Source organism: Chiloscyllium plagiosum, chromosome 43, assembly GCF_004010195.1.
Source record: "Chiloscyllium plagiosum isolate BGI_BamShark_2017 chromosome 43, ASM401019v2, whole genome shotgun sequence".
NCBI classification, from domain to species: Eukaryota; Metazoa; Chordata; class Chondrichthyes; order Orectolobiformes; family Hemiscylliidae; genus Chiloscyllium; species Chiloscyllium plagiosum.
The window spans coordinates 5435352-5450050 of NC_057752.1; the positions used below are offsets into that span (position 1 = coordinate 5435352).

The 14699-nt window shown below is 40.7% G+C and overlaps 1 protein-coding gene across 4 annotated transcripts in view; it reads left to right on the forward strand.

The window, feature by feature from the left end:
• Positions 1–14699, forward strand: part of kmt2d (lysine (K)-specific methyltransferase 2D) — a 245245-nt gene that overhangs the window by 170582 nt on the left and 59964 nt on the right. For all 4 annotated transcript variants that reach the window (XM_043681826.1, XM_043681827.1, XM_043681828.1 and 1 more), the window contains 2 exons: positions 11526–11649; positions 11899–11986. In XM_043681826.1, the coding sequence (XP_043537761.1) occupies positions 11526–11649; positions 11899–11986 (212 nt within the window). The remainder of the gene's footprint in view (positions 1–11525; positions 11650–11898; positions 11987–14699) is intronic.

Consider the following 14699-nt stretch of genomic DNA (forward strand, 5'->3'; position numbering starts at 1 on the left):
GTGCTTTGAGACTTTTGAGAGAAGTGATTATGCACTACATGAGTGCAAGTCACTTTGTTTTTTCCCATTATTTTCAATTGTGTTCCATTCGGGTGGTGGTCTTGTGTTCATTATAAAGTTCATTTTATCTTTCCACCATTGCAATTTCCGATATTTAATTTATTCAAACTGAATTTCTGCTTTGCACTACTGTTTAGTCAAGCTTCATTTTTTTTTAGTGATGAAAATTATGTAATTCAATAAGAATTTGAGCAAGTTGCCATGAACAAATGGCTGTCGTTGTTACAATTACCATCACGCTGTAGAAATAAAAAAGGGAAACTGTAATTATTAGATAATATGCAAGGCAACATTTAACATTGTAAATAAATCTGTGTCCTTCTCGAATAACTAGGGCTAACTGCTGATGGTCAACTGGTTCAATTCTTGTTTCCTTGTATTCTGGACCCATCACAGTTCAGTCATAGTTCATTTTGTTCGGTCACCATAATTCTTTCCATTCCTCATCCTCGACTAGCTGTAGGAACGTTGTCCGTTTGTGATATTCAAAGGAAAGCATACACTGTCGTCTTGTGAAAAATGTCGTGATATTGTGGCTAGGTGATGCTGCATGTGATCTCCTCTTGCAACATATGGACTCCGGGATCTCTGATACTGTACTAATGCAACATTTTCCAGGAAATCTTTGGTGTTTGTATCATATCCTGTCAACAAAAGTTTTGAGTTATCCTTTGTTCAGGTGTAGGTTTGACGCAATAGCAATGTATATTCCATTAATCAGTTGCATCCAGATTTTTGTATCACTTTTCAGGAAGATTTATACTAAGAGATAAAACACAAAACGAGTTAAACTAGTGCTATTCCCTTTCAAGTGGAGCATTCAGAAGAAAGAAAAGGTATGATGTTTAGTTTGTTTTTATAGAAGGAAAGTTTTTACATGTTGATTGTAAAAGTTGTTCAATCAGCTGTAATGTTGCTCTCATGACTGTAACAATTTTTATGTTAGTTGATAGAGTGGTTAGTCCTGTATAATGGGTGTTATGGGTTCCTGCATCTAATGACTGTGGACTCCCTGCACCAACTAGCCGAGACTATCCTGCTGCATGCATACTCTGAATTCAGGAACTGGAACTGCTTAGAGTTGAGTGTGAACCTTGCACCCTACTCAGAGGCAGGGATATGAGCACAGCTGAAGTCGTGCTCCCTGTTTTTTATATCTCTGAAATCTGAACAATGATCAATCCAATCTCTCTCTGTTGATCATGTGTGTTCTCTCCCACATGCAGACATTCTTGTCCCTCTCAAGTCATTGTGAGTGTATGCCTGTACCAATACCTACAACAGGCTTTAAAATCTTTATTTTATTCACTCATGGGATGTGATTGATTCTGTCTGGGCCAGCATTTATTACCCTTGAGACAGTGGTTATGAGCAACTTTCTTGAGCCACTGCAAATCATTTGGTGTCAGTACACCCACAGTGCTCTTAGGGAGGGAGTTCCAGGATTTTGACCCAGCAACACTGAAGAAATGGTTATATATTTCCAAATCAGGATGATGAGCATTTTGGATGGTAACTTGCAGGGGGTGGTGTTCCCATGTATTTGCTGCCCTGTTGTGACACTTAATGGTCGTGGTTTTGAAAGGAAAACAAAATCAGAAATTACTGGGAAAAACTCAGCAGATCTGGCAGCATTTGTGCAGAGAAATCAGAGTTAATTTTTCAGGTCCAATGACCCTTCATCATTTGTTTCTGATTTTTGGTATCCGCAGTTTCTTTTTTTGTTGTTGTGTGGGTTTGGAAGGAGTTGTTTTGAATTTTTGCAGTACATCTTAAGGTACAATGTTTCTGTTGAGTGTCGGTGGTGGAGAGAGTGAACCTTGTTGAATGTGGTGCAAATTAAGTGGATGCTTGCGTGTTGGAACTGCACTTGTCTCAGCAAGTGGGGAGTATTCCATCACTTTACTGACTTGTGCCTTTCAGATGGTGGGCAGGCTCCGTCAGTCTTGAGGCCACTTACCAACCCATACCTGGATATTGTCCAAGTTTTGCTTCATTTGCATGTGGACTGTTTCAGTACCTGAGGAGACCTGTATGGTTCTGAAGATTGTACAGTCATGAGCTAGCATCCCCAGTCCTGACCTTAAGATGGAAGGAAGGTCATTGAAGCAGTTGAAGAAGGTTGAGCCTCAGACACTATCCTGACGAACTCCTGCAGCAATGTCCTGGAGCTGAGGTGACTGATCTACAACAACTATGGCCATCTTCTTGTGTGCCAGTTATAACTCCAACCATTGAAGAACTTTTCCCTTGGCTTGTGTGCTGTGTGGTAATCACCAGGAGATCTCCATGCCTATGTTTGACCTGATACCATGAGACTTCATGGGGCCCAGGATTCATGTTTAGGACTCAGAGCACCTCCCTCCTAACTCTATACCACTGTGCCTCCACATCTACTGCGTTGTCATGACTGTCCAGTTTCATTCTTTTTAAACTCTGTTGTGGGCTCTGCAACTGTGTGCTTTGCTTGGTAACTTCAGCAGGCAGTTAAGAGTCAACCACGTTTCTGTGGGCCTGGAGTCACGTGGAGGCCAGGCAAAGGTGACCACCTTAAAAGACATTAATGAGCCAGATGAGTTTTTCCATCGATCAACAATGGTTTCATGGTCATCACTAGACATTTAATTTCAGGATTTTAAAATTTCAAATTCCTAAATCCTCCAGAACCTGGGCCTCTGAATTATTAGGCTAGTAATAAAACTGAGGCTATCGCCACCCCTCAAATTATTATCTCTGCAAAATAGCATTTGTAATTGCAGACCTTTTTAGTCACTGTATAGATAAGTGAGAGTTCTCTTTTCCATTGTTTTGTGCAATCATGCACACTTAAAAGGATGTCTTATTTATGTATGACTTACATGAAGGCTTTCAGTTTGCAGTGCGCTAGTGCACGGAGCAAACATTGAATGGGGTATCATGATAAATGGTATTGCTTGAGTTGAATTGCCTTCAAGTTGGCTAACTGCAAAAGGAAGATTAGAATCCAGTTGATCCACTTCGGTAGACTTCGTAATTTATTACCTGTGACATGCAGGTCTAGAGTATTCCAGACTATTATGAGTGATTACCCAGCCAGTTTGGTTTATTAATGGGAATTGGAGAATTGACCTGTCGTGGGAGGTTATGCTTTGCTCTCAATATCTCTGCAAACTACCCACCTAATGGCTTGGAGGATTCTACATTGACATGCAGCAAGGACCTTACCAGTATGCTCTGCTGGTAGGTTGAAAGATTTTGACTGATTGGGGTCCAAATATGCTCCTGCTTAGATTTGGAAATTCCTAAGACTTGACTGTTGTCAATGTGGGTACAAGCAGTTTGGACTGAGTTGTGCAGCACAGAAACCAACCCTTCGGTCCAACTTGGCCATGCAACCAGATATCCTAAATTAATCTTGTCTCATTTGCCAGCATTTGGCCCATATCCCTCTAAACCCTTCCTATTCATGTACCCATCCAGATGCCTTTTAAATGTTGTAATTGTAACAGCCTCCACCACTTCCTCTGGCAACTTATTCATGATGCACATCATCCTCTGTGTGAAAATGTTGCCCCTCAGGTCCTTTTAAATCTTTGTGTCAACTTACACCAATGTCCTCTAAGTTTGGACTCTCCTATCCTGGGAAAAATACCTTGTCTATTTTCCCTATCCATGCCTGTCATGATTTTATAAATCTCTAATAAGGTCACCCCCTTCAGCTTATGACACTCCAGGGAAAACAGCCCTAGCCTATTCAACCTCTCCCTGTAGCTCAAGCCCTCCACCCCTGTCAACATCCTTGTAAATCTTTTCTGAACCCTTTCAAATTTCACAACATCCTTCAGGAGGGAGACCAGATTCGCACAATATACTACAAACGTGGCCTAACCAATGTCCTGTTCAGCCACAAGTGAAGTTCCAACTCCTAATCTCAATACCCTGACTAATAAAGGGAAGTGTACCAAATATTGCCTTCACTACTCTATCTACCTGTGACACCACTTTCAAGGAACTATGAACCTGTACCCCAAGGTCTCTTTGTTCAGCAACACTCCCTAGGGCCTTACCATTAAGTGTATACTTTCTGCCCTGATTTACCTTTCCAAAATGCATCTCCCATTTGTCTAAATTAAACTCCACCTGCCACTCCATGGCCCAATGGCCCATCTGATGAAGGTCCCATTGTTCTCTGACGTAACTTTCTTCGCTGTCCACTACACCTCCAATTTTGGTGTCATCTCCAAGTTTACTAGCCATACTTCTATATTGACATCCAAATCGTGTACATAAATTAGAAAAAGCAGTGGACCCAGCACTGATCCTTGTGGCACACCACTGGTCACAGGCTTCCAGTCATCCTCTGTCTCTTACCTTCAAGCCAATTTTGTATCCAAATGGCTAGGTCTCCCTGATTTCCATGTGATCTAACCTTGCTAACCATGTGGAACCTTGTTGTTCGCCTTGCTGAAGCCTATGTAGGCAACATCCACTGCTCTAATTTCTTCAGTCTTTGTCACTTTAAAAAAACTCAAGTTAGTGAGACACTATTTTGCGCGCACACAGCCATACTGATTACCCTAATCAGGCCTTTCCTTTCCAAATGCATGTGAATCATGTTTCTCAGAATCTCCTCCAACAACTTGTCCACCAATGATGTCAGATTCACCAGTCTGTAGTTCCCTGACTTTTCTTTTATAATAGCACACGCCAGCCAATCCCCAGTCTTCCGGCACCTCACCTGCGGATGGAGATGGTCCAAATATCTCAGCAAAGAGCCCAGCAATTACTTCCCTAGTTTCTCAGAGTTCTCTGGTACATCTGATCAGATCCTGGGGATTTATCCACCTTTGAGTTTTAAGACATCCAGCACCACTTCTAATATGGAGGATTTTCAAGACATCACTATGCATTTCTCCAAGTTCTCTAGCTTTTATATCCTTCTCCACAGTAAATATTGATGTGAAATACTTATTTAGTATCTCACCCATCTGCAGTTCCATACACAGGCTGCCCTTTTGATCTTCAAGGAGCCCTATTCTCTCCCTAGTCACTCTTTTGTCCTTAATATATTTGTGGAATCACTTTGGATTTTTCTTAACCCTATTTGCCAAAGCTATCTCATGTGCCCTTTTTTCCCTCCTGATTTCCCTTGAGTATATTACTACTGCTGTTGTATTCCTCTAGTTGACCATGCAGTATTAATAGAAACACAATCTTTTGCTGTCTGTTTACTCTGACTTGTTTTGCAGACTATGCAAACGCAGTGCTGGGTACGCCAGTAAAATAGGGAGATTAATGTGTCAAATCTGCAGAAATTACTCCTATTTAAAAAAAACAATATTTCTCATTACTCAGAACAACATGCTAAAATAGGAAAACCTAATCAAAAATGGCGATAAGGGTCTTTCATTTATCAGTCCAGAGATCATTGGCATAATGATCTCTGGACTGCAATAATTTGCAATAATGAGCAAAAAACTTAATTTACATAAAATAACGATATTCTGCATTGGCTCTCCTATATTTGTATGATATGTTCTCTGATTCCACTATTATCACTTTTTTTTCCTTTGAGACACATACAAATGCTTGTTGGCAAAGGCTGGTTTGAGGGTGTATCTCGCATATTCTGGAGGCAGTATACTAGGGAATTGGACCATGCAGTATTACCAGTTTAACTATTTAAATAAGCCATTCAATGAGTTGCCATAAAAAGGCAGACAGTCCCTCCTCGGCCTCTTGATCTACTGGCAACTAGAAATATTGATTTTAAGACATGGAAGATGACATCATTTGGATATTTTGGGCCAGACCATCATAAAAACAGTGGTATTCACTAAGTTGTCTAATGATGGTGTGTACTAGCTCCAGGCAACTTGACCCAGCATTGGAAGCTTTCCTCTGGATCTCATGTCAATCTTACCATGAATTCTTCTTGGCTGTATTCTTATGGAGTATATCTGAAGGAGGAGCAAGAACAAGCCATTCAGCCCCTCAAACCTGTTCTGCAAATCAATGGGTGATCAGATTGCTTCACATTCTTGCCTGTCCTCATTAATCTTTCATTCCCTTATTTATCAAGAATCCACCCACCTCTACCAAAGGTACTCAAATTTCTGAGGGAAGAAGTAGTTCTCAACTATCCTAAACCGATGACCCCTTAATTTAAAGCAGTGCTTCTCTTCTCCCCCCCCCCCCCCCCCCCCCCCCACCTCAGTTCTAGGTCTTCCCACAAAAGGAACCATCCTTTTCATAATCACCCTGTCAAGACTTCTCATGATCTTGTATGCTTCAGTCAAGATACATTGTATTCTCCTAAACTCCAGATACAAGCCTAGTCTGTCAAACTTTTCCTCCTAAAGCAACCTGCCTCTTCCAGATATTAGTCTAGTAAACAGTCTCTGACTTGCTTCCAATGCATTGCATTCTATCTTACACCAGGTGACCAATAATGTCTCACCACCCTGTTTAACTGAAACATAATGTCCATTATGTTTCCTGAGCCTGAAGGCTCACTGATGATGTTACCTAGTATGGTGGTGAAACATCTGAAAACGAACCTTGCAGCTCAGCGAGCAAACCTACATCTAGAACTTCAACCTGAGCTACAAATCTTCTCAAAACTCGCTAACACCTATGAGTACAATACGCTAAAACTGGCCCAAAAGTGGGAAAGGCTCACCGAAGACGTTACCTAGTATGGTGATGACACGTCAGAAAATGAACCTTGCAGCTCAGTGAGCAAACCTACATCCAAAACATAATGTCCATACTTTGGTATTCAACTCCCCTCACTGCAAATTATAACATGCTGTTAGCTTTCATAATTACTTGTACCTGCAGGCTGACCATTTGAGATTCATGCACTTGGAAACCCAGGACCCTGTGCATTCACAGAATTCTGGAATCTCACCATTTAGATAATATGCTTTTTATTCTTCCTGCCAAAATGGACATTTTCCCATTTTCCTTTATGGTACTGTATTTGCTAGATCTTTTCCCATTCACTTAGCTGCATCCCTTTGTAGTCTTGTGCTTTTCTACTTATCTTTGTCATCAGCAAATTTAGCAACCATGCCTTCCACCTTTTCTTCCATCATTTATGCAAGTTGTAAGGAGTTGAGACCCCCACACTGATCCCTGTACCATATGATTTGTTGCACCTTACCAACCAGAAAATTACTCACTTAATATCTTCTGTTAGCTTGCCAATCTTCTCTTCATGCCGACATGGTAACCCCTACACCAAGAGCCTTTTTCTCTACAATAATCTTTGACATGCTTTTGAGAAATCCAAGCATAATACATCAACCAATTTCTCCTATTTCCACAGCATTTGGTACTTCCTCAACAACTGCAAAAATTTGGTTCAACGTGATTTCCATTTCACAAAACTATATTGACTATACCTGATTACCTCAAACTTGTCCAAGTGTTCCTGCTATAACATCTTTAATTATACTTTCTCACATTTTCCCTGTGCGAGATGTTAAGATAATAGGCCTATAGTTTTTGCTTTCTGTCTCCCTTTGTGAATAAAGGAGTTAAATTGCTAATTTTTTAATCTAATGGAACCTTCCTTGAATCTAGGGAATCTTGGAAAATGGGGACCGAGGCATCTACTCGCTCTTGGGGCCCGTTTTGTAGGATCATAACAGATTTGGCCTTGAAAGCAAATTTATCGACATGGATCTAATTCAATTAGGAGGACATACAGCTATGCCCGTTGGACTAAATCTAACTTTGTAGCTGTCCACAATCTCTTGAGATAAGACACAGCATTTTTATGTCCACTGCACCTGATTGAGGACAAAATGTGGGCTGCTGTGCCACGGAGAGGTGGTAATCTGCCCTGTCTCAACAGCAAAATTTATGACTGATTTATTGCTCCACAGACTGGCACATCCCATTTGATGACATTTCCACTAATTATAGTAACTGCAGTACACATTACAGTCATGACTTTTGAGTTGCTCGTAGAAGATGTACTGGAATATGTATAATAGCAAAAGTTGACAGCATGGGTGCTATTCCAGGATAGCTTCTAACTTGTAAGCAATGTCAGAATTGCCAACGGTGCTATGAGCTAGTCTCTTTTGAAAAAGAAAGATGAGGGCAGAGTATATTGGTGGATAAGCACTACTGCTGTTAGGCGGTAGTGTGGGGAGAAGAAAAAAAGAAAAAAAAAGTACATTGGTGGAAGGCATTTTGCAGGAGGGGACGTGTTCAAATTGTAAGAGTGAAGTGACCTGGCAGACCATTAGAGGCCTGGACCAATATTTTGTGTGATTAGCTCGAACTGTGGTTGGTATAAACTAAAAGGAAAAGCTTGGGAGTAATCTGCCTTTGCAAGGGAAATCAAACCTAAGCTGAAGAGAAGGTAGAAGAGTTTTTTTAAAAAAAGAGACCGGTTGAAACAGCAGGATTTGAGCAAAAGAATTTAGGACATGGAAAGGAGGTAAAATTGCAGATTCAAGGAATTCATTTTTCTAAATGTGATATGACTCCAGTTTGTCCTGGTTTTAGGTCATGAAATAGATCAAGTTAGTTTAAGTGTAGGCAGGTTTTAGAAAATGTGGTAAATTCCTGATGAAGGGCTTATGCCCGAAATGGCTCTCCTGCTCCTTGGATGCTGTTTGACCAGCTGTGCTTTTCCAGTACTGCACTTCTGGACTCTGATCTCCAGCATCTGCAGTCCTCACTTTCTCCTATGTTTAGAAAACAATAACTGCAATATTACTTAATGTAAGAAAAACCAAGGAAAGATATTCTTGACTGGAAAATAGCAAATTATAATATGATGAATATGTAAATTTATCCGTGATCAAGTGGAAGGGAAAGAAACCTGGATTACCAGTGAGGATTTTTTTGAAGTGAGTATTTGGAAAAGCACACACTAAGAACATGAATGTAGAACGCTACAGGTGCTGTATGTTTGAAATAAAAAGAAATACGGGAAATAATCAGGTCAGACAGTGTCTGTGGAGACGAATGCTTCAGATTGGTGGTAAGAAAACAAGGGAGGCTTCTGATTCCGTTGGCATTTCGTCCAAAAGTCAATTTTATCACATGTTACTAAGCACATGGGGGGAAAAAAAGAGTTAACTTGGGCCAGTCAGCATAGATTTCTAAAATGCAACTTAGCCTTGACAGAAATAAAAATTAAAAAAAGTTGAAAAAGCTCAAGTCTGGTAGCATCTGTAGAGAAACAGTTAACATTTCAGGCTGGATGTTCTTTCAGCAAATGCTACCAGGCTAGTTTAGTTTTTCCAGGACAATTCTTATTTCCCATCCCCAGCATCTACAATACTTTTTATAGTATTCTCTGAATACGTCTAAGGATAAAGAAAATTGTGGTTTCGTGGCATTCAAAAACATGCTCGTGCTGCTCCTTCGCTCGCGCACGCGCTCGCTGTTACTCGGGCGGGCACGCTCTCTCTCTCCCCCGCCCCCCGGCGCGGGCTCGCTGTCGCCCTCTCGACCTCGCCCCTCATCGTGTCTCGCTGTCGCTCGCGCGCGCCCTTGCCTCCGCGCGCTCTCGCTCTCCGCACCGCCTACTCGCGCACGCTCGCCCCCGCGCGCAGTTTTAGGCTTCCCGTATGAAGAGTATATAGAAGCAATAAGAGAGAGTGCAGTATAAATTTACTGGCTTGATTTTAAGTTTCTTACATGAAAAGTAGCACTCGTGATATTGTCAGTTTAATTGGTGAACTGCAAGGCTAATTTTGGATCAGTTGTAATATGATTTTACATTAAGGCAGGATGGTATTTCTTCTGCAATCGCTTTCCACTTTTGTCTAATAGTTTTATTTGTTGCTATGAGTCAGAGCGAAATATCGTCTCCAATCATACATGTACTTGGGGTTGCAAGCAGATCTCATGCAATTTAGACTATTTTGACAGACACTACAGTCCATTAAGGCAATGTCTGGTGGTTGAGATGAACGATCCTACAAAGAGTAAGGAATCCTCTGATACCTTAGCAGCATTCCTCCCTTAATCAGCACCACTTAAAGCAGAATAACAATTTATTTGTGTTGATTGGTGCAAAATAGTTCTGTCATTTCTCATAGACATTCTTAGTTTATTTTACTTGAAAATGTTTGGGAGGTTTGAGAGACTTGACAAAGCACAGTGTAACTACAAGTTATTTTGCCAGAAAGAACACCATGTGGCTAGTTAAATGCCATTTTCTCCGGTTTATAGTTGCTTTCTGTTTATTTCTCAATTTTCAAATTATGCACATGCAAGGCTATTATTTGTAGCAAAAACAAGTTACTGGGGGCACTCAGCTGGTCTGGCAGCATCTGTGGGAAGAAAGCAGATAACATTTAAGGTCCAGTGATATTCAATGTTCAACTCCCTGGCGAGGCAGCACCTTTTGATAGACTGATGCTATACCACAGTTGGTATTCTGGCCCTTTTGCAGGGGCTACCCTTATCCTAAATCGCTTGCACTGTGGTAACCTTCTGGAGAGTGGATGAGTGCAATGAGGAAGATGGATTGTTTGTCTGATAGGGCCGCCTTTATTTTTTACGTGACTTCCAAGCCCTCAGGCAAAATTATATTTGGTGATGGGAGGGAAGTTAGTTTTTTAAAAAATTTGGCTTCATATTTAAATTAATTGAAGTTGTGCAAGCCCTAGTGTTTTATGGAATTAAGAGGTAGCCTGCAGCATCACCTATCTACAATATTATAACAGCATTTTCACATGATTGTTCAGAATGTCGTTTCCTCAGAACTTATCGAGGTAGGCTATGCTCCTATGAGCTGTGAAGGATGAGCATTTTTTAATGGTGATCTAACCAGGGAGGTAACATGTCTTGATCTTGACCACTATTTTCCCCTGTCTGTCTCTGTGCTATGGCTGGTTTCCTTTTTAAAAGACTCATTTTGCATGTAAACCTTAATAGCAGTATTTAATCTCCATTTTAGGGCAATTATATGTATTTTCATTTTTGACCAAAGTCCTTAACTTGGTAGGAAATTGACTGGTCACTACCATGTCATATGGATGTCTTGAAGCATCTTTAAACTTGATGTATTATACAGTTTGAAACAATTTTGACTACTAAAATTGGTTGATTTTTGTCAGAATTAATATCCAGAGTGAGAATTCTGTTGTTGAGCCTTTTTTTGAAAGGGTCTATTATCTTGAAAGGCTTTTCAACCATAAAAAACAACCAAATATACCAATTTCAAATCTGCTTTTCACCTGAGTAAGTTGAAACTCCAGGCCAGAGTTCAACAATATTATACTTTCATGGTACTTGATTCTCCCCTCCACCCCCAGCCCTCTCCTCTTGTGGTAGGTATTCCTTTTGAGATCTTGCAAATTGTGCAAAACACCAAGTTTCACAACACAACATCTACAATTTTGTACCTGTTTTTAAGGATTGTTTCTCATTTGAAATGCTCAGTTTTGTAATCAGAGTTCTAAAATGCAGCATTTTGAACAGTTTTACCAGATTCTTTTTCTTTGTAGATTTGGATAAATTTGCAGCTGATGATATCATGGACCCTATTGCCAAGGCAAAAATGGTGGCTTTGAAGGGAATTAAAAAAGTCATGGCACAAGGAAACATCACTGTAGCACCAGGGATGAATAGGTAGATTTTACTGTCATTTGTTTTTATTGATTTCATGCAGAATGATTTGTATTTGTCAAAAAAAACCTTTGGCAAAAGTAATAAGGACAAATGAAAATATCCACGACCCAACATGGGAATTGAGTTGGTGAAAATCAGGTTTAAACTTGAAAACATTTTGCATTTTTAATTTTAAAATTTACAATTGTAGCAAATGAAAAGTCGCTTGATAGATGTTCATGATTAATGTTTTTTAAAACGAATTTTTAGGCAGCAGGTTTCATTGTTGGCACAGAGGTTGGCTGGGGCTCCAGGAACAAACGAGACGCAGACAAAATTGACACCTGGAAACAGTCAGGTACTTTAAACTCTTTAAAACTGAAGTAAGGTGATATCTCACGTGTTTACAAAGAATAAGTATTCTGGAATGTTATTTCTGGAGCAGCACTGACCTCTGAGCCTTGGAACTGTTTAAAAGGGCTTGAGGGTCTTATTGTTATGCTTTCGGTAAGTTCTACTGACCGAGACCATTCCTTTCATTGGCAGTTCCATCCCACCCAGAGTATAGCAGTTCAGCCTTCCCCAACCCATCTGTCATCAGTTCACAAAACATCTTCAAATTACTCAAGTTCTTCCAACAACAGATGTTTAAGCTGCTGTTTCTCTTCCATATATTTTCTAACTGTATGCCACATGCAGTTTGAAGAGCCACAACTAACAGCTCATGATAAAACATTGTTGAGGAAGGACCTTTGACAGTGACAATTCAGGATGAAGGTGAACAAAGGGAAGAAAATAAAGCACGGGGTTTGGAAGAGGTGGGCAATGGTACAAGCGAGAGCAACAGTAGCAGGTGAGAAAAGAGGCAGGTTTAGAGGCCAAAAGGGTGGGAAAGCTGTGGTTTGGGGAAAGAAAGACTGGAGTGATACATCAGACTGAAAAATATTTTGCTGCAGAGCTTCCAGGGGTTTCATTCAGCTAGTGGAGTGTTTCCAGCAGCAGCAGCCTCTTGTAGGATATGCAAGAGTTCTTCATGGTATTGTCTCCCCTCCTGAACTTCTGTCATCATTTAAAAGCATTTTTACAACCTATGCAACTGTTTTCTTTGTGGGCTGCTTGGAATGATTAATGCCCTGACTGAATTAAAATGTCTTGCCTTGCCAAGATCTGGTTTAGTGTGTGTAGTTTACCAAGTGGCCCTGGTCAATTTTCAACATCCATTTTTCTGCATTGGTGCTCCAACTTTCCGTTTCCTCAGTAAGTGCTCTCACAACCAGTTCTGTTCCAGCGTACATACCTCCAGACCTCCACACGTCAGCCTACTGGAATGGTTCCATTTCCCAATTCAGGTCTTTGCTTGCTCTCCTAAACTATCTACTCCATTGTCCACTGTTTTCCTCACCCAGGTCACCCAGCTTCATTGTGGTTTCACAGAAGGAGGCATTTTAGTCTGTTGTGTCTGTGTCATCTCCCTTCTTGAACTTTCCCATTCTTCAGACTCTCCCCTTTTGACTGCAATCATCATTTGTCATTCCTTGAATTGCCTCATGCCCCAGGACACTCGCACTTCCAGTCAGAATCACATAGATTCCAAGACTTCATTCTCTTGACCTTTAAATCCTTATTTCTTTGAAGGCTCAGTCATTGTTATGCTTGCTATTAGACCACAGTTCACCTGTTCCCTTTCATTATCCATTCTCAGTATCTATATTCCTTCATACTGAAGTGCATGTCTGTCTACCCCCTTGCCTGCCCCTCTCCTCTGCATTCTCTCTCAACAACCCGTCATCCAGTACCTCTTCCACAACGTCTCTTCATCCCCAGTCCAAACTTCAAATGTTACTTTGCATATTCCGACGTCCCCTGACCTTTTTCTATTTAAAAGGGAAAAAAGTGGTTTTAGTGGATGTCGAATATGTCTATTTAAAACAAATTCAGGACTTTGACAAGAAATTATTGATAGGACAGTCAAAAAGCAGCATGACATTTTTTAAAAATCAGTATAGTCAGTCACAGAGAGAAAGGGAAGGAAGGTGAAGGTAGTGCTAAGCAAAGAGAATGAAAGAACTGCATAGAGCAAATCCTTGACATACTATAGCAAGGTTTTATTGATTTGATTTCTGCGTAACAAGAAAATTTGCTGATTCAGTTTGTGGATGTACCTACTAGAGAAGGCGCAAAACTTGACCTACTCTTGAGAAATAAGGCAGGTGACTGAGTTGTCAGTGCGGGGAGCACTTTGGGGCCAGCGACCATCATTCTATTAGTTTTAAAATAGTGATGGAAAAGGATAGACCAGATCTAAAAGTTGAAGTTCTAAATTGGAGAAAGGGCAATTTTGGCGGTATTAGGCAAGAACTTCCAAAGACTGATTGGGGGCTGATGTTCGCAGGTAAAGGGACGGCTGGAAAATGGGAAGCCTTCAGCAATGAGATAACGCGAGTGCAGAGACAGTATGTTCCTGATAGGACGAAAGGAAAGTGTGATAGGTTTAGAGAATGCTGGATGACTGAAGAAATTGAGGGTTTGGTTAAGAAAAAGAAAGAAGCATACATCAGGTATAGACAGGATAGATCAAGTGAATCCTTAGAAGAGTATAAAGGCAGTAGGAGTATACTTAAGAAGGAAATCAGGAAGGAAAAAAGGGGACATGAGCGAGCTTTGGCAAGTAGAGTTAAGGAGAATCCAAAGGGTTTTTTACAAATACATTAAGGACAAAGGGTAACTAGGGAGAAAATAGGGCTCGTCAAAGATCAGCAAGGTGGCCTTTGTATGGAGCTGCAGGAGATGGGGGCGATACTAAACAAGCATTTTGTATCCGTATTTACTGTGGAAAAGGATATGGCAGATATAGAATGTAGGGAAATAGATGGTGACATCTTGAAAAATGTCCATATTACAGAGGAGGAAGTGCTGAATGTCTTGAAATGCATGAAAATGGATAAATCCCCAGGACCTGATCAGAATTCTGTGGGAAGCTAGGGAAGAGATTGCTGGGCCTCTTGCTGAGATATTTGTATCATCGATAGTCACAGGTGAGGTACTGGAAGACTGGAGGTTGACTAACGTGG